At 43.6% G+C, this 20666-nt stretch overlaps 2 protein-coding genes across 2 annotated transcripts; one reads left to right on the top strand and one right to left on the bottom strand.

Annotated features, from left to right (window-relative positions):
- The first annotated feature begins 3380 nt into the window (after nucleotides 1-3380).
- On the top strand, nucleotides 3381-13130 carry MCTS1 (MCTS1 re-initiation and release factor). Its single transcript, XM_074147360.1, has 6 exons — nucleotides 3381-3519; nucleotides 4300-4452; nucleotides 5382-5479; nucleotides 6574-6707; nucleotides 7740-7807; nucleotides 9946-13130. Exons 1-6 carry the CDS (start codon nucleotides 3509-3511, stop codon nucleotides 10025-10027), a joined length of 546 nt encoding a protein of 181 aa, XP_074003461.1. The 5' UTR covers nucleotides 3381-3508; the 3' UTR covers nucleotides 10028-13130.
- A 252-nt stretch (nucleotides 13131-13382) lies between these two features.
- Nucleotides 13383-14339, bottom strand: C1GALT1C1 (C1GALT1 specific chaperone 1). The gene has a single exon (XM_074147362.1). The coding sequence runs from the start codon at nucleotides 14337-14339 to the stop codon at nucleotides 13383-13385; it is 957 nt and encodes a 318-aa protein (XP_074003463.1).
- Nucleotides 14340-20666: the final 6327 nt, after the last annotated feature.

Genomic DNA, 20666 nt, shown 5'->3' on the forward strand with positions numbered 1-20666 from the left:
GCGCGCCGGCGCGGGGCGCGTCGTGCGGGGGAAAGGGGCGTGGCGGCCGCCCTCCGCGTGGCGGGGAGCGCGGAGGGGGCGTGGCTCGGGGGGCGGGGGCGGGACTTGTCCCTCGTCGCGCCCCGCCCACCCGGGGGCGCGGTCTCGGCCCGTCCTCAGCCCGCGGTGGCGGCTCCGCTTCCCCTCGGGTCGGGGCCGGGGCTGAGGCCGAGGCCGAGCCCGAGGCGGGGCGTAGGAAGCCGAGTCCTGCGTGTGGCTTTGCCGCACGGACCGCGGCTGAGGTAAATGTGGTAGGAAACGGGATTTATTCGGAACCGGGGCGCTCCGCTCTGAGGCCGCAGTCCGGAGGAAGACTGCGGCCTGTCAGCTTGTTTGGGAAATGATTGTTCTTACGTTTATTTATAAACAACCACGCAGTGCCAACGTTTTCATATGATTTTAATATATATGGACTTACACTGGGCTAAAGCCTAGAGTTGTTTTCTTGTTTTGGGTATTTTTTTTTTCGACATATGGAAGCAAAAATAGAAGTCGGGGCCCTTTAGAGGCTCTTCTTGATGCTGATGTATCTATTACGAAAGGAAAGGCCAACCCTCCGAGAGCGTTGTTAGGATTCAATCACGGTTGAGAAACGGCTGCAGAAACGGTAACAAAACAAGCAGTGAGGTTTTGTTCCAGAAGAGATTCTCCAAGGACTTCAGCCGAGAGCTTGCACCTGCCTTCCTGACAGCGGAGCTCCTTGGGGGAAGGCCCCTGGCAGTTCTGTGTTTGACAGAAAAAGATACACTAACTTGTCTTGACAGAAACTGTGGTTCAGAGCGATATGAGTGTAATTTTACTGAGGTTTTTCTGGAGCATGTTTTCTGTCTGAGTAACTGCCAGAACAGCTCCTGAGGCCTGACATCTAATGCTAGTGATGTGTAGAAAAGTACTTTTTCCAGATTAAAAAAAAAAATCCAAGCAAAGCTTCAGTCTGTTTTTGACTGGCTTTAGATTCCCAAGCACCAATAAGTTACATTCCAACTCAGGTGTAACAAAAATAAAGAGGTTTGCTAACTAAATAAAACGTATATGATTACACTGTCAAGTTTTCCTCTGTTCCCACTAACTGTCACGTTCACTTAAACCAAATTCGGTAAGAGGTGTAGAGATGTAAGAGATCTTAAATTTCTATAGGTTCTTGGTTTGTGAAAATGATTTGATTTATAAAAGAGGAGACATGAGTAAGTGTCCCTTTTCCTGGAGAAGCAGGAGGGTTTTCCTGCCCATGCAGTCATTTGGGTGGGGAAGACTGCGTCCCATCAGTCAGAACATGCAACTCCTCACCAGTCGTGGTCTGAGATATGTGGGAGAACGGGGGAAGGCAAGGTAGAGTGCTGGGGACGCAGGAGGAATCCAGGTGCGGTGGATTTTGCCCTTGCCTCACTGAAACGTATGCGGGGAGAGATTCTAAATCCTTTCTATTTAGCATATGATCCTAAGGAGTGGTTTCTATTGGGACTGGAGGGGTTGTAAAGCCATTTGCTGGATGCGTCTCTTGCTTTGTCAGTCTTATCCAGGTTCCATGCTTTTAAAATTCTGTTACCTAAAGGTGACGCTGCAACCAGAGCAAACGTCTTCAGCTTTTTGGTGGTGAGGCTGAAGAATAATAATGAGAGCTGTATTACAAAATTCCAATCTAGGTGCTTAGAGCCTTCTTCAAAAATCCTTTGTACAAGCAAATTTAGATTGGGGAAGCAGTTAGCTGGCCTTGAAGTCTTTGCAGCTACACCACCAAAAAACATTTGGAAGAGAAGACGGAGACGTTGAGATTCAAGGTTTGCTCATCCGTGAAGGGAGCCAGTGGTCCAGGTGCTGTAAGGTGGCAGAAGAGTGGAGATAAAGAGCTTCCTGTTGATAAAAAGCCATTTTTGAAAATTGGGAATGAATCTTGCTGTTTTAGGCTGGCATAAAACCAGTGGTTCAGGTGGTTTCAGTCGGATGTTGCATGTTTGTCAGCAGTCATTGAGGGTAAAAGTTTACCTCACACATTCGAGGTGGGAGCATAACGAATTTTTCACTAGTTTCTAAACATGCGAGCACGCCTGCAGGGATTGTTTACTTGGCAAAGTACTACTTAATAAAAGTTATTCTGAGGAGCACAAAAAAGCGTATGGAATAGTTTGTCAGTGTGATGAACTCCTGTTCTCACTTTCTGATCTGGGCACGAGCCATGTCGCTGTGTTTCAGTGAAAACTGAATTATTGATTATAGCTTAGTATTTTCAGTGATGCTGCAAAGCAGGTGCAGGTGGCATTCTCAGCGAGTATTTACATGATGCCGTAGTTCACTAGTATCCTTTCAAATGAAAGCTACTAGTGAGTTCCTGACTCTCTACTTCACCATTTGAATAAATGATACCATGCATAAATGTGGCGTATGAAGAAATCACGGACTCGTAGGTCGTGCAGTAAGCAAATCCAAGTCTGCCCTTTGTTGCTACATGGAGAAACTTATATACACTAAGACACAAACCCACTCCCCTCGTAATGCCCAATCATGGCATTACAAAAATATTTTCTACCTTCTAATGAGCTTATCACAATAACAGGTACTCTGCTACCAGGACAAGTTTCGGTTCCCAGACTGTGTTCTGTTTTTGTCAGGATGAGCTTCAGGATGTGTAACTTACGTTTCTCATCCTCCCCTGCTCTCAAGGTCGCTACTGGCACACGCTGTTGCTCCAGATGCATGTAAATCTTAGCTGTGTGAGCGAACTTTAACTGAACCCACATATAAAGGCTTCATTTTACTTTGTGTGACTGACACAACTAATACTAATACTCTTCAGTATTAGGTTTTAGTTGTTAAGGGTATCAAAGCTGATTAATTTGTTTTGTATGGAAGAAAAAAAAAAAAAAAAGAACTTGGTAGTTGTCATAAATGATGACCTGGTCTTTATGTCCTCGTCCCTTCTCCCCTCTATGCCAGTGGTAACAGTTCCACTGCTCTAAAACGAGCAATGTTCGGCCGCACGATTATTCACAGTATTATTCACACTCACCGCGGCCACCCCCAGGCAAAACCTAATTGGATTCTCATAATCACCGCGTAGCGCGATGGCCTTCACCACAACCCGGCCCCTCCCCCTGGCAGCTGAGGCCTTCATTGGAAACCGGGATTCTACTGCCCGCTCTCCGCCGGTCGGGACGCCTGGGGGGTTCCCCTCGACGGATCGGCGGAGCCCGATCGGTCCCGGGACGATGCGTCCGGTCGCCGTCGCCGTCCCGTCCCGTCCCTGTGCGCATGCGCCGAGGCGCCGCGCCGCCCGCTGGGAACTGTAGTCGCTGCGCGCGTTCCGTCGCAATGGAACGGCGCGACGGGCCGTAAAGCGCGCGGCGCTTCCGGCTGGCGCGGAGGGGTGGGCTGGCAGCCTCGTGTGAGGGAGCGCGGAGGCCGTGGGTGCCCGCGCCGCCGCCCGCCGGCCCCACGCCCGGCACTCGCCCGCCCGGCGCCCACCGCCCCCAGGATGTTCAAGAAGTGAGTGGGGCTGGACCCACCGCCCCCCGCCAGGCCGGGGCTCGGGAGGCGGCGGGAGGGTGGGGGAAGGAGGGCTGGGGGGGCCCTGGTCCCCCCTCTGCCTCGGGGTTCGGCCCCATCGGCCCGGGATCAGCGCTGCGCCCGTGGGATCGGCACCGCCCGGTCCTACTCGGGGGCTGGGGCTAGGGCAGCGTCGGGGCGGCCGGCCGCTCTCCGCCGGGCCCCGCGGCCTCCTCGGGGCGCAGGAATCGCCCTCAGCTTTGCCCCTGGGGTTGCTGGCCTGGCCTCTTTGGGTACTTGCTTGTTAAAAGGAAAAAAAAAAAAAAGCAACCTGAAAAGTAAGCTGAATCATTAACTCGTCTGAACTTCGGGGTGGTACAAAGCACAGTTCATACAACTGTGGTGAAGGTGAAGGACTCATACATACATTTGAAGAGGGCTATAGGTGTTGGTGTTACCAGCAAAGCCTACTCTATGAGTTGGGTGAAATAACGCTGTGTGCCAAGGTGTATCTGTGAGACTGAAAGCATGTTTCATGGGTGCACACAAAGTTCAGGCAGAAATACAGCCTACTAGTGGAAACCTCTCTACCTTCCCCCAGCAGAGTGTTCCCAGGGGACAAACAAGCCTCATGAATCCTAGGTTTGAGAATGGGACAGAATCAGTACTGCTAAGGTGTTATAGAGAATTTAGCAACATTTCTGAAGAATATTGCTGAGATATGGCGTCTTTGGGGCAGCAAATTGTGCTTTTCTGAAATGCTTTTCACTCACTTGACAGATTTGATGAAAAGGAGAATGTATCAAACTGCATCCAGCTGAAGACTTCCGTTATTAAAGGTATTAAGAATCAGCTGATTGACCAGTTTCCTGTTATCGAACCATGGCTAAACCAAATTATGCCAAAGAAAGACCCAGTCAAAATAGTAAGATGGTAAGTTTCTTTTAACCTTTGCTTCCAAGGTGATAGTATTGCTTCCTTCATGTTTTATTTTTCTTTACTGTGAGGGTGGTGAAGCACTGGAACAGGTTGCCCAGGGAAGTTGTGGATGCCCCATCTCTGGAAGTGTTTAAGGCCAGGCTGGATGGGGCTTTGAGCAACCTGCTCTAGTGGAGGTGTCCCTGCCCATGGCAGGGGGCTTGGAACTCGATGATCTTTAAGGTCCCTTCCAACTCTAACCATTCTATGATGTGTTTATTTTGTGTAGTAGATGAACCTAGTGTTTTTGAAAAGCATCTAATTTCTTACAGATAACAGTCCATGTTGTGGCCAAACCAGAAAGTTTGCATGTGCTCATCATGCTCTTGAAGGCATGCTGGTAGGATGCTTGAGGAAAACAAAACTCTGCCTAGTAGTGAATGTGGCACATATTCGGGGACTTTCCAGGGTTGTTAAAGGGAAGCATTCAGCTTTATGGATATGGAAGCTCAAACTTGTTTGGATAGGTTCCAGTAGCAATTTTTTACTATTTTTGGGCTTCCATACACTATCTGGATTATTTTCTTTTTTTATTAAGTAGAGAGTAGTAAATGTTTGCATATTCCTGATGCTTGTGCACTCTTTGTATTGCATTTTAAAAAAACTGAAGAAATGCAGTTTGTGAATAGCTGGATGTTTGTCTGTAGATTTTTTTTGTTGTTGTTTTTTTCTTTTTTTTTTTAAATGGGAAGGAAGTCTGCAGTACGCCAGTGCTGAAGAACAAGGCATAAAAAAGGATAATATTTCTAGTTTTAAATTTTCTTGCTAATTGGCTGTCTTAATTCTCAGATACCAAGATAGACCAGACTCTGTGAAGTAAAATATTTCATTTAAACTATAAAATGTTTAAGTAGCTATTGGAATAATTTTTTTAAATCTTGCAGTCATGAACATATAGAAATCCTCACTGTGAATGGGGAGTTGCTGTTCTTCAGACAAAGAGAAGGGATTTTTTACCCGACGCTAAGGTTGCTTCACAAATGTAAGTTTCTTGAGGATGGTAGTTGTGGGGAGAGATGGGTGAGCGTGTGATTCCACAGGACTTTGGTATAACTGTATTAATAAGAACTTACTACTTACATGGACACATACATATTCCAGAATAGATCTTAATAGTGTACCTTCTTAACGGTAATTTATTGCTTTGCTATTTCAGGTGCCTATATGAATTGCTTCCCCCACAATTATTGTCATAGTATATGTTAAGCAATCTAAACTTTGATTTCTAAGAATTAAATTGTGCAAATCTCTGCAACAAATCTTGAGAGAGGTTTCCCTAGGACAGAGATCTAAATTTCCTGTTGTTAGTTCCTATCTTCTGTTCTTTTGAGTCTTCCTTTAAAACTTACAAAGTTATTTACAAAGACTTGTAGGTTCTTACAAGAAAAATATTTCTTAATCATGAGTTTTATGATGTAATGCCTGCTTGTCTCCTGTGAGAATTTATGCTGTGTGCTTTTTGCAGTTTACTCTCACGCATTATTTTTCTTGTTGTTCTCCCTGTTCTGGTTGATTGTGTTACTCTGATTTGGATTAGTGTAGGTGTTCCAAAAATGTTAGTCAGTCAAATCTCAGTGTTTGAAATACTTCAAGAAGGTGCGTGCAACTTGAAGGATGGTTTGGAAAGCTGACAGCCTTCATGATTTTTTTTTTTTCTTTCCATCTTTGCCTTTTTTGTCCTGTTAACATTAAGCTGTTTCTTTTTCACGTGAGAAGTTACATATGTAATTTGAGGGATTTAAGACCTCTTAGTATGTGGGTACTTGTGTGATTGTTTTCACTGGGGGAACTTCTTAAAATTGTTCCTCATTACATGGGTATGTGAGTATGCAGGAGGCATAGGCCTAGTGTTGGATTACGCTTTGGTTCTCAGATAAAAGCTGTGGTCTGGGAGAACAGTACTTATGTCCTTTTGGGACAGTACAGGCCATAGGAGATCTGGAAATTGTTTCTCAAACTTCCTACTCTCGCAGCATGCTATATATCTAATTGCCCTATCTAAACTGACTTGATAATGAGTTACTCGTGTTGTCATCCTACTGTATTAATTGTAATGCTGTATCTTTCCCCTCCTAGACCCATTTATTCTACCACATCAGCAGGTTGATAAAGGCGCCATTAAATTTGTACTAAGTGGAGCTAATATAATGTGCCCTGGCCTGACGTCTCCTGGAGCAAAACTTTACCCTGCTGCTGTTGATACTGTTGTTGTATCCTTCTCTGACTATGAATTGCTACTTGCTGTGAGATGAGTTAAATTTCTGTTCTTGTGTTCTCAGCTGATCATAATCTGAATTACTTTGGATTTTAATGGTATTTCATGGAATAACTAGTACTCTGAAAAGAGCTGCAGAGGTTCAGATGTTATTTGGCAAGGTTAAAATTGTTCTTAATTTCTTTTACTTACTCTGATGTTCCAAACCAAGTAACTATTCCTGCTGAGCTGTTGGGTGGGATGCTGTTCTATTAATCGAACTGATAAGTGGAGCTCCTTTGTGATTTTATGCAGAACTGTAAGTACAGATGAAGTGAAGTAATTTGGCCCCTGCCTCCTTAATCTTGTATGTCCTTCAGTTATAGAAGAACTTGCTCCTGTTCCTAGGGAATCTGGAAAGATGTTTAGGATCAGCTTTGCTGTAGTCAGGACTTGCTCTATGTGTCTGATGAAGTTAGCATCTGTAAAACGAGGAAAGTATGCTAATTCACCCCTCATTATGTTACTGAGAAAGGAGCCCTGAGCAAACACAGCATTAATGATACCAAGCTGTGCTGCTTTTGTTCGTAGATGCTATAGGAAAAGATCAGCAGTTAGCATCACATATTGCTAAGCTTTGAAAAAGATATGTCTGATTTCAGTACTACTTCTTTTTTTAGATTTGTCTTAATTCTTCTGTACCTTGGAATCTAAAATGGACCCATAAATGTGCAGTTTTGTTCTAGAAAGGGTGAGACTATCATCTCTGTTAGTCACAAAGGAAGAAATGGAGTGTAGTGCTGGGAGATCTTTTTCTGTAATTGCTGTTTGAAGTTCATAAATACATGCTTTGTTCTACACACTGTGATTCAATTGTTAAATGCAGTGCATTGTTTTGCTTATCTTCAAGAGCTAGAGCTCTAGAATTACTGAAAGTGTAAAAGTTCAACCTGGGATTTTGAAACTTTTGGAAAGTCGTTTCCTCATTGCTTTTACTTTTCTGAAATAGTTCTTAAAAAAATGTGTTTTCCTTAGCGGTAATTTGTAGGCAATAATGGCAGAGGGAAAGCAGCATGCATTATGTGTGGGAGTAATGAAGATGTCAGCTGAGGACATGTAAGTGTTTTAAAAATTGAAATATAACCTGTCCCATGTTGTTATTCTTATGTTAGTTTGAAATATAAGCACTACTGTGAAAGTTACTGCATCACTGTTGCAACATATGTCGTTCAAGTACAAAATTTTTTTAAGATTTCATTTTGCTGATTTATATTCAGGGAAAGAAGGGGAGGCAGGGAATATCTTCCCTACTTATTTGTTTACCAAATGGAATCAAAATAGTTCTTTTCACGTGGATAGGGATTTTAAGATGCACAACATCAATACTACCGCTGAATGTTAGTATTTCTTGCTCTCTGATAATACTTTCTCAGATCTTGCTGAACAAAGAAATACTTGTATAGAGTACTTGCTGCCTGGGCAGGGCAAGAGATGTAATTTGGGTTTGAGGGGGTTGAAAACGTTGAAGTGATTTTTGTCTGCAGGGACAGCAGAGAGTAAAGTCCTGCTGGTACTTGGCTGACTATCTGGGCTTTTCCTGTGACATTCTCTTTTTCTTTACCCCTGGTGCCCACATGCAGCGTTCCTGCCTGATGTGCTTACTAGCTTAGCTGAGCTTCTGGTGAAGTGTAGAGGTCTGTTCAGGGGATGAACATCAACTGAAAACTATTTGAGAAGGAAAAGAGATAGAAAATGGAAATGAATGTTTAGTTGTTTTTAGCAGTCAGATATTGCTAAATTATAAGTAGCTAAACCACTTCGTCATTTTAAGTTCTGTAATGTCTTGCAGCAGGATGTAAGATGCACCCAGCAGGTTTGGGCTGTGTTGGTTCCAGCCCCCTCTAGCACCTGTGTGGGTGAGGGAGCCGATTTTGATGAAAATAAGTCACTCTTTCTTGTGGGGATGGTTCTCAGCGGGATCATCTTCTGTACTGGGTCACTCTGCAGTCCTAAGTCGTAATGGTAGCACAAGGGAGAGAGAGGTGGGAATGTACTACAGAAGAAAGGGATAGAGTGGGGCTTGCAGCAACCTGGATTTGTACCTGCTGTAGCTGTTGATGAATTACATTCCTCAGGATTCTTTGTTATGCCTTCAAAAGACTTCAAGAGTAGGTGGAAAGAATAGCTACTTTTGTTCTAGTCCTACTCTGCAGTGATCTGCTGTGATCACTGCAAACCAAGATTATTTTTCAAATTTAGCAGCCTTGGAGCTGAATATCCTGTTCCTGTGAGAAGCAACATGAACTGGAGAGGAAAATGAAATGATCCTTGGTCTATGGAGCCCGTTAGCATGCTTTTTTGTGTGATACTGTTTAAAGCAGAAAATTGTGAAACAGTATGATTTCAGTCACTTGGTGTGATTATGATACACAATGTGTTAATGCAATTTACATAACAGTATTTTCCTTCCCAATTACTTTTGGACAAATTGTATAAGTAATGGAACACTTAGTATAAATACAGGAAACTATATTCTCCAGGGAAATGGAAGTTGTTGTCTGTAATAGAATGATGAGATTTGCTTGTTTATTGTGACAAAACTAGATTATTTTTTTTTCCATGGAATAATATAGTGGGAAAAAGATGAAGACAAATCCAATGCAGATGCACAAACCAATCATTTTTAAAAGATGACATGACTCAAAAGATGCGGAAGGGTAGTACATCTGTAACATGCTGCAAGTCCTTGGCACCTAAATTTTGCATTTGTAATTCTTTATTGAGTGAGTAGATGTCTTGCAACTAGCAGCTCAGCACTCAATGGTGTCAGTGGCACACTTAGAACCAGAACCTGCCAAATTCCACATTCCATCCGTGTTACACCACCTCCTGTGCTGGGAGGAGGAGAGTCACTTACAGCTGCTGTGTTACTTTGATGGAGAAATGCTAAAATTAAGAAAAGCAGCAGAAATGTTGTCTGAAGAACTGCCTCCCACAAAGAAGTAGTTAAAAATATTGTGGAATGTTGTTGACAAAACGTGGAAGGCAAATATTGTCATCATTCAGCAATGTGGGTACATGCAATAACAAATACTGTTTCCTGTCCACCTGCTGTTGAAGATTATGACTTTGTGGATGATAGCTTCTCCCCTTCCAGTTGACAAATGTTGCATTTTCTACTTCAAATATTGTATTTTGTACTGCTCTAATATTTAACCTAGCTAATACTTCTGTACCTCTTCCTCCTTCTACAGTGAGAAGGTCAACAAAGGGATTGGTATCGAAAATATCCACTATTTAAATGACGGCCTTTGGCACATGAAGACATACAAGTGAAACAAAAGGAACTGTGTTACTCCAAAGGAATGCACTTAGTTTAAATGTGGACTGCTTTGTAATTCCTTGTTTTTAATGTGACTGAATGTACAAATTATTTTGTTCTGTGGCTATGCTAAATAAATCAAGTGAATGCGAAAGTACTGTTAGGCTACAATAGTTTTCTAGATTTCTTTTTATTACAGTTCTTTTGTCTCAAACCCAAGTCTTCAGTGACTGAAGATATCTGCCGGAAAGATCCTGCATGGACTGTGAGTAGACTATTTCAAATGAAAAGGAGGAAAAAGCCAAGAAATGTTTACATTTTTATGCTCTTCTAAAAGAGCAGTATAAAGCATATGTGAAATACAATTAATAAGGTTTATAAAACCTCTGAAACATTTCAGATTTTTTTCTTCTGATTAACATCTTGTTAGTCTACCTGTTTCTTGAATGTGGAGAAATCAGTTTTTTTTGACATTTATTTTTTAACTTAATTTATTAACAGCATTAACTTCACTATTTTACTTAAGGATTTTTTGCTTTTTAATATGCATTTATCTGTATAGGATTTATGAAATTAAACAGGTATGTGGACTAGAAATTCTTTTATGCTAGTTCATATCTAAAGAATATATATATATCTGTTCAAATTTCTACCTGCCAACACTTTAATATTGCTGTCCTTATAGTGGAGTTTATAGTAATGGCGGGCACACTCCAAATGGAGTGTGTACCAACTTGGTGCCTGATGCTCTACTCCCTGTTCGCCTTCTTATTTTAGGAAACAAAATCACTGTTAAACAGAGGCATGATAGCAAAACACGGTTATCAGTGTAGCCAGAAGCAACTTCTTCAGGTGGAACTTCAAAAGAGATCTCAGCTTGTGCACACTGCCACATGTATGTACATCTACAGAATGGGTTAAAGAGCACTCTGTATTTCTCTGGGTAATCTCTGTTCAGCGACTGCATACCCAAAGCTATGCCTATGGAAAATAGCCTGTGCCATGGAATCATTTAATAAACTAAGGAAACTTTAAGGTCTACCACTCATAACTCTGTCTCTGGGAGCATTTATTAATATTTCAAGTCTCTATTCTAACACTTGTATTTTATAATGGCAGAACATAATTTTGTATGCAAGTGCTTTGTCTCGGTGCTGCTCTGCATGTGTGGTTTCCCCACTCTGGGACCTTTACAGAAGATAGCAGAGGTGTTCTCCATCCGATTCTGTGGTCAAATTAAGACATGGGAGATGGAATGTGTTATCTAATATGTGCTAATTTTAAATTTCTCCCATAAAACTATTTACAAGATTCTACTTTTGAAAATGACAGGGTAGATCTGAAACTATTTATTAGTGTAGAAAGACAAAAATTAAGGTGATTGCAACACTGCCATAATAGAAAAAATTTTGGTCAGACCTGACATTTTTATGCATCTCAAAGACTCTGCTATAAATGTACTAATTTCTTGTTAGAGCTATGGGGAATGAGTTTGTGCTTCAGTGTTTTTTTTTACATAAAATGAGCTAGTCTTGAGTTCTGTGGCTTCCTTTTCCCCCTTCCATCTTGTTTCTTCCTGTTGTGTTTTGGTACCTCTCAAATCTGAGCTAAATGAGATTTATTCTGGTTTGAATTGTTAACTCCCATTCTTTTTCCTTGACTTGCCCCTGACTGTGGTTGTTGCAGTGGGGTGAGAAGATCTTTAATATCCGAAACACCGCTGAAATCAGAATTTTACTTCCTTTATCTGGCTTCATCAGAGTATTCCCAACCATGGATGTAAGCTTTTAAAAATGATTCTGTAAGAAGATCCAAGTTAAATCATGCTTAAATTAATTTGTATGCCAAGTTAGCAAAAAGTTATTGGAAATACCAACTTAAGTTTTATCTTAAGGTTTTGGCAGCAATCACGTACCTGTTTGTCTTGCCATCAGCTGAGCTCTGAGAAGGAAGAAGAGAATCTGCAAAAGGTGAGACTGTGGTAGCTTGCCTGGGGGTCTGAGCAGTTGTCCTACCATTCCTGTAAAAAATGAAGGACCTGGTGCTTAAAACAACAAAGATGTGGATATTCTCATCGGCTCTGAAGCGGCTGTTTCACTTCCCCATCTGCCCCCTTGCATCTCGGCATAGGATGAGATACTACAAATAGTCTGTTAAAGAAAGGTGAAATAACATAATAGGTCCTCAGGTCTTGCATGGGTATTTTAGTACCAACAAAGCCTGTGATAGTCCTAGATGTAGCAGGTAGATGTAGTTAGTGTCTTCCTTAAGTCTTGCAACATCCAGGTCGGGTCAGTGAGTTCTAAATGGAGTAAATACTGAAGTGCTGTTTAGTCCCACTTTGGTAACTTGTATAAAACTGATTTCAAGTGCATTGAAAGCAAAAACCACAACCGAACTCCGGAACAACAAAGAAAAACCCCCAACTAACCAAAACCCAACAAAAGTGGGTAGTTCTGCACATTGCTTTGTTGTGTATGTAACCTGTTTTGCATCATATTCAAAGAAAGGTCTTGCATCTTGGTGTTAAAAGTACCTGTGAATATATCTACTCTACAATCGTATTGACAGCTAACTTCTTCCTTGTAAATGCTATCAGCACCAGTAACAGGAGTGAAAATAATACAGAAACTTTGTTCTAATGCGTTGATATACAAAGTGAAATTTTCAACACGTAATTACTCTTGTGCTGACCGGCTACCGGACCACGTTAATACTTAACTCAAATATAGTTATCTCTTTCTTTTGTCTGCTTAAAAACAGCAGTCTAAAGGTCACTTAATACTATTCTGCTGCAACTTCCTAACAGATCTCTTTTGTCAGCTTGCTTCCTGCTAATTCCTTAGGTTGGGCGGCTGTACATAAAGCGATAGGTGCTGCATGAGCAGCATGGCTCCAGCTGTTGTGTAGCCTAGTGTAAAGGAGATTGCTTAGAGTTAGGCTATGAGACTGGATCTGTAGTCAGTTTTTATTGGTACATCTTAGAAAGATATAAAGACATTCTAGAAATGCCTGGAAGAATTGAAAGAATCAAAATCTTGCAAAAATATATTTGTAACAGTAGACTAAAGTTCATTTGAGTTTTCATTAATAAATATTTACATGTACAAACCCCCCATATAAACTTAGTTTCCTTTTATCATAAACATTAACTTGTCATTTCATTACAGCACTGTCAAAAGCCAGAACCGTTTCTGTATAAAAGATTTAGAAAAAAGTTCTCCTTCCACTTTTAAGAGCTTTACCAAACCTCAATGTGAAGAAAAAAAAAAAAAAATTGTACACCAGTACCACCAGATACAAAAATCGAATGTGTCAGTACAAACACCAGTCATGACTCCGTGGTTCCAGGTCTCCTCTGAAGAGACCTCAGTCGTTGTCTGAGCCTGCAGGTGGAAGGAAGACAAGTGCATCGTTGTAGGTGTGGCCGTAGGGTCTCAGCCTGTAAACACCGTACATCATCACGTGCATGTGGTTGGGGGCCAGTCCACTGAACGTGATGGCCATGTCAGAGCAGCAGCCATCAACCACCTGCTGTGGGTGAGTAGACATTGCTTCCTTAATGAGAGCACCGACTGATTTAGTGTTAAAGACGTCTTTTCCTTCTGAATCTTCCGCGTTTTCAGCAAACACTCCAGTATACTTCAGACAGATCGCAAGCTGTTTATCCTCAGGAAGTTTCCAAATCATACCTCCCTGCTCTGGACACTTGTCAGAGTCTTCAAGAACACTGGAGAGTCGTCTTAGTGATTCAATGCTTAAGACAATTCCTCCCGCCCCATGTACATACTCAAGGTCACCAGACTTCACAGTGTGGCCTATATAAAAAGGCTGCGAGGGGTCCTTTTTCAGTAAGAAATACTTGAGATTTTCAATAATAGCAAACGTTGTTGGATATGCAAGGAAGAACCAGTTAAATTCATCTTTATAACGTTCATACGTCATCTTGTAAGTTTTTCTCATCATCGCCCACATATCATTTGTGTTGAGGGCAACAGAATCAAACACTTTGACGTTTTCAGAGCTGTAGAACTCCACCTTGTCGCAGTGCTTGCTCCATGTCTCTCTCACCGCGGCCCAGTGCCCCAGATCTTTCGGTTTCACGAGAACGATACAATAAACACGGATACTTTTACTGAGCTCCATGCGTTCACCTTCTGACAGGTTTAAGACGTCTTCTTTGTTGGGGGCCTGGATGTGATGGTGCTCGTGGTGATGTGCTTTAGTCCCATGGCCCAGCTTCATGTGCCCGAGCAGTGTCACCAACATGCAGAAGGCTCCTCCCAGCACCACACCCTTCACGAAGGAGCCGCTCTCAAAAATCATTTTTCCTACAAAGGAGACAGGCCATAAGAGCTTAGGGGAATAGGTACTGCAGATTCTGTATGGTTCTAATACATTCTTCAGTTTCTAAACCCGGTTGCGGTTCCCTTAACTCACGGCACCTGGAAAACGCTCCTGCAAGAGCGGTGGCACAAGGAACGTTCCCGGTGTCGACTCCCGCTACCGCCAACGGTACGACAGGCCCCGCGGGAAGGCTCCCGTACGCCGCACCTGCTTCACCTCCGGGGCCGCACGGCCCCCGACCCTCCGCTGTCCTGCGCCGGCCCCGCCGCACCGAGACGCGGCGGTACGGACCCGTGCGCGGCGGCCCTTCCCCGGGGGAGGAGGCAGAGCCTCTGCGGTCCCGCTCCTCGCCGCGCTGCGGGACCCTGCCCGCGACCCCCGCTGGGGCGGGGCGGCCCACCCGCCGCAGTCCCCCGGGACAGCTGGAGCGCTGGGGGAGCCTTACAACCGCTGGGGCCGGTGCCGTGACCCAGGGCACAGCAGGGACCCCTCCTGCCTCCCCTTGCCCCGCTGACAGGACCCGCTGGCCGCTTACCGTTGCCGCCGGCGCCAGGACAGCCGTCCCCCGCCCCGGAAGTGCCCCGCCCCTTCCTTTTCCCCGCCGGAAGCGCCGCGCGGGGCCTTTCTAGGCGCCGCCCGCTCGCTGGTGCGAAGGCGCCACCTGGCGGGCGGGGGTCTCCTCAGGGCCGGCGGGGCGGGAGAGTCCCCTCGGGGCAGGGCGAGGACGGGAGCAGCGGCGCCATGCGCTGCTGGTTCGCCTTCAGACGGCGGGCTGTCTCGGGGCACGGTGTAGCGGGGCGGCCCCGCCATTTTGTGGGGAAGGGCGGCTCGCAGCTTCTCCTCGTCGGAGCCCGCGGGCCGGGCGGGAGCCGCGGCGGGGCCCGCACAGGCGGAGCTGTGGAGAAAAGCGCGGGCGGCCGAGGTGGGGAGGCTCTGCCCCGCTGCCCTGAGGCAGCCCGGCGGGGGCTGGCTGGTGTCTGCGGTACTGTGTTCATCTGAACCTCTCTGTGAACGTGTTTAGGTGACTGTCGGGGAAAGCAGCTTAAGTTTCTAGCACAAACTCACTGCTTTTAAATTAGAGGGGCTTTTTATAAGGCGGTGTTATGATAGGATGAGGGCTAACGGTTTTAAACTGAAAGAGGGTAGGTATAGGTTAGATATTAGGAAGAAGTTCTTTGCTGTGAGGGTGGTGAGGCACTGGAACAGGTTGCCCGGAGAAGTTGTGGATGCCCCATCCCTGGAGGTGTTCAAGGCCAGGCTGGATGGGTCTTTGAGCAACCTGGTCTAGTGGGAGGTGTCCCTGCCCAGGGCAGTGGGGTGGAACTAGGTGATCTTCAAGGTCCCTTCCAACCCAAACCATTCTATGATTCTATGAATGGGGACAGGATGGCAAAGGAGAGGCAGAATCAGCCTTAAGCCATATCCAGGATCCAATTTGCTGGCACTGATTCAACGTACTGCCCTAAATTTCCAAGCCCATACAATGAAGTGCTGCAAGCATGGTACATTTCACTTGTTTTTGTTTGCCCTGGTATAGCACACAACACCCATGCAAGATTAGTTAATATTTAGACAGTAAAGCCAAAATATTTTTCTACTAACAAAACTTTTTCTTTCCTTTAGTGATAATTATTCCTGAGCTCCAGATTGAAAGAGATATGTCAGAATCACTCTCTACACATCATTTCTCAAGAACTTAGAATTGACAGCTGATTTGAAGCAGCATCACTGAACAATAGTTTGCTCCCTTTTTCCACCAGCCTCTTGAAGAAAAAAAAAAAGGAGGTTTTACGTGTTTTATCTCTTTATTAGCTGATTGTAGTGTACCCTTAGGCCAACATAGTGATTAGGATAAAGTCCTATATAGGTTTTCCTTATATTGTAAGGTGTACCCTGCTTGCCTGAACTTAGTGGGTTTTACTTAAGTCAATTTACAGATGAGCTGCTCTGGATTCTCTGGCCTCTGGCTGGGTTCCCCAGATGCCTCAGTTATTCAGGTAAGGGTGTTTTTTTTTTTTTTTTTTTTTTTTTTTTTAAGGCTCATGGCTGCACTGTAGACATCAAAGCTTAACGATGTTATCTTTGGCAAAAAGATCTGTAAGAACATCAGTTGCTGGACTCTGGGCCTGGGGAACCATTGCCTGTAGTTCAGGTAAAAATGTTACAAAACAGTGATTTTGATTGGATCAGTGCGTGGCCAGAATGGCTCCATTCAGTGGAACTAAACCCCAATGACACACTGTGATAGGAAAATATTGTCAGTTTGTATGTTTGGGTAGTTCTGTTATTAGACTCAAGGAACATCACTCATCCTATCTTTTCCCACTTGGCTGCTTTTAAGGTATAAATAGGTGGACACTCTGGTTGTTATCACATACCAGAGATTAGAGATCAGTTCAAAGTTTGTTTTACGCATCTCCTACTTGCAGAATCAGTTGTGGCTTTCAGGGCTTCAGTGGTTGCTTGATCATGTGCTTTAGAGAGATTTGAATGAGTTGCGACTCGCTGCTTCAGCTGATGCTTCAACAAATTGTTTTCCTGCTTGACTTCAGTGAGGTTCTTTCCAAGGCTCTGACAGAATGACTAATGTAGTTACAGATCTTGACTGTCACTTCCATATATTTTCAACGTTGCTTTTATCCAGCAGCAGGTCAGTGAAGAGAAAGTTTAAGCAGCATGTAAAGCATGTTATAAACCTGAAGAGACTCTTTTGGCCTCTCTGTTGCTTGAAATTGTTGCTTGGTGCTAAAAGGAGTTAAATGGCATAGTAATGCTTAAGATCTCACATCAGCCATTGTTAAGTATTCTGGAGCTATATTAGAGCTCATTTAGACACACGTATTCCTGTAAACTATCCATCTCAAATTACTACAAGAAACTGTTCTGAAGAGCTGCAGGAGGTAAGCATTTGAAGTCATTCCACCATGGGCTGGGAACCAGTCAAATGTCATAACCAAGGAAGGACCAGCCCGAAGGTGGGAGTTAAGTGGGGAAAGCCAAGGGAGATGCTCAGTCACATGGTAGGAATGAACCAGGAGAACTGGCTCAGCTCTAAGATCACCACAAATGGCTGTGCCTTTTTTTTTTTTTTTTTATTAAAACATGCAGTCATGTATGCACAGAGAATATTGCACAGATTCAGCTTTGAGCACTGACGTGCTGTCTGTTGGGATGCTTGTTAGCTGCAGCTTCACACCTTACTTGCTGCTGATCCTTGGTAATATCTCTACCGCACTCAAAAAATAGCAGCTTTTGAAACCTACAGGCCTGTGCCAGGACCTAAACTGCTGACAGAGCTGAAGAGCTCCACGGCTCCTTGCTTGTCTCAACAGACAGCTGATCCCCTGCTGTTTTCTGTTTGTCTTTCCTCCCTGGGTGCAGCTGCATTTGCCTTCTGATGCTGTTTTTTGCCTCGAAGGAAAGACATCAAACATGTTCTCACTGTGTGGTCCAAAATGTCCATGAGAGATTGGCTATTATCAAAACATATTTGATAGGAACTTCATTCCAATTAATGCGAAATGTTTCAGCTGACACGTGAGTTGTCATCTTTTACAGTGACTGCTTGTTAATGATCACAAATGACTGTCCACTCTCTTGGAAGCAGACTCATCTGTCTCTCTGTTAGGCAAGTGTGCAGCTGAGAGGCTGGGCTCGAGCGGTGCAGTAACATTCAGAACAGGTAACCAAAACTAGAGGTGAGCTACTGCAGAGGTTTCTGGGCAGTTAAAACACCACTTGAGTTATATGCCATATAGAAAGAACCCATAATCAGAAGATAATGTTGAAATTATGAGAAATACAGAGGTTGAACTGGGACAGCTTTGTTGTCACATCACCCATATATTTATAATGCTGAAGCTAATAGAAAAGACACAAGCTCTACCCGTCCATCTGACTCCACCAGAAGAGGGAGTTGAGCGTGGGCATGGTCTGAAGGTTGCGAAGTCTTATCTTGAGTAGTTGAATGCCCACTGACGCCAACAGAGACAGTGCAGGAAAAGGGCTTTTATGAAGAGGCCGACTATTACTGTTCTGTTACACACCTGGCACTTCCATTGTTTCGTTCAGCTCATAAAGTGCATAATTGAACAAACATGTCTGCTGAGGTCTTCAGTCCGATTGTTGGAAAAGGTTTGGGAATCCCTGTTCTAAAGTCTTAAAATAGTGAGGTGGAAATCCTAGTTCGCAGGTAGGTAAAGCCAGATTTCTTCATTCACTTCACAGAGAGCTGCTTGGCTCAGCATTTCTTATGGAGGAGGATGGATTCTGGAGCCAAACTTTAGCCCCCCCCGTCAGAAAATTTTGTCCTGCATCCTCTTCTTCACTTTATTTTCACACTCAAAATCTGGAATCAGGAAAGATGTGGGGTCTTCGTAGGTCATGTGCCTCTTGAGCAAGTGTGCACAGACACATACGATGCCAGGACCTTGTCACAGAGGTAGGCACTGGACAAAGGAAGAAAGTTTTAAGTCAACAAGAGATGCACTGTTGCATTTTTAATAGTAATTTCAAAACTCAGGTTGAAGTATTTAGCTCTGAAAAAGTGTTCTCTCCAGTTGTTCAACGAAATGCTGGAATTACAGGATGAAATTGTGTAACCCGCCTTTTATAGGAGATAATGCATAATACGATCTTTTAGAATCTGTTAAATTGATTAAGTATGTTAAACAATATGTTAAATCACTTTTCTTTCTTCTTTCATCCATGAGCACTGTCGAGGAAGGGCTTGGCATTGAAATAGCCATTATTTAAATGGTGCCCTCAAGCATGGGAAAATACATGAGAAGCAGATGCATGACTCCAAAAGAACTCACCAACTTCAGACTGCTTTATAATTTCTTCAGTTTTTAATGTGTGTAGCTGAATGCAAAACTCATCTTATTCTCTGGCTATGCTAAATCAATCAAGTGAATGCTAATGTCCTGCTAGCTCCAGCAATTCAGCTGGAATTGAAGTAGCAGAGACAATGCCCAGAGCTGAGCTGACATCATTGTGAATGACTCTAATCCACAAATACAACAAAAAGAATAGGAGCTAGACATTTTAATGTCAACTCGCTTAGAAGCACAGCAAAAAAAGAATCATCATTGATCAAATAGAAACAGACAGAAAAAAATAATGCAGAGATAGAGAAATTGTATTTTTCAAGGAAAAAAAAAAGTGGATGTGAAAATAGAATCCTATCAGAACAGAATGGGTTCTTAATAGTCCTTTAAAAGAAAATGCATGAAACAGTGATGAAGTGATTTTGCTGCATTTTTAACGAGCTTGTTTTTGTCAGTCTGAGGTTATTTGAAAAAGGGCCTTTGCAGAAAATTGTGGTCTCAAATTATGGTTTTTTTCATGCTCAGATTGCATGGGTAAGAAGCACCATTGGGAGCAGGAGTGACAAAGACAGCCCTGTTGCACACAGAGAAGCCAGAAGGGGAACCTTGCTTTTCTGGCGCTGCCTTGACATGATTTAAAGAGGGTTTATGGAGCCTGAGGACAGGACTAGGTTTGTGTTTTGGTTTACAGGAGTTCTGGTCCAGTGTGTGAGAAAATCTTCTTTAGACATGGTATCAGTTTGGTCACCTTCAACCTGGAGATTCACAAAAGCTTCTGGCATGGTATTTATTGTGAGGGGGTTATGGTGAGTAAATAGTTATTTCTACAAGATGGAAAGATCTGTGAAGTTATGTTGACATTAGCCCACTAAGGGAAGAAGAGGGAAAGGAAGGATGGAAATAGCAGAGCATTTGACAGACCTGAATGTCAGTAGCTTCCATGAGTTGCTTTCTTGTACCAAATGTTGACATCTCTTCATTTTGCCAAGGAAATGGAGGTTTTGAAGTATCAGATTCTCCGAGCAGAATTTTGCTTTCCTATACTGATGTTGAAATAGGAGACTCCCAAGCTGTTATGTGCAGAGGCAAAACAAAAATGTCTGCTAGATATGTGTTAGCAACAAACTGGAATTATTAATGATGTTAGAGCTGCAGCTCAGATCCCTGTACTGCAACTGTAAATCTGTGATTCGGCAGAGAGGAGATGCACCATGAACATTATATGCCTGGTCCTGGGGTGGGGGAAGAACTGCTTCATCTTTACCTGCTGGCTGAGGACCCATGAAAGACAGAGCTTGTTCTGTGTAGGAGGGGATGCTGTCACTCTGCCACTGTGATCAAACGTAGAAGCTTTATGCTTTCTGGTGAAGCAGGGATGCAAGCAGTGCTAATAGCGTGTGCATGTGAGCAGGGAGTAGCAGGCTGCAGGCAAAAGAGGAGAGCGCCTAGGGTCTGAGGTTGCTGCATTTGAGATCAA

Source organism: Numenius arquata, chromosome 5, assembly GCF_964106895.1.
Source record: "Numenius arquata chromosome 5, bNumArq3.hap1.1, whole genome shotgun sequence".
NCBI classification, from domain to species: Eukaryota; Metazoa; Chordata; class Aves; order Charadriiformes; family Scolopacidae; genus Numenius; species Numenius arquata.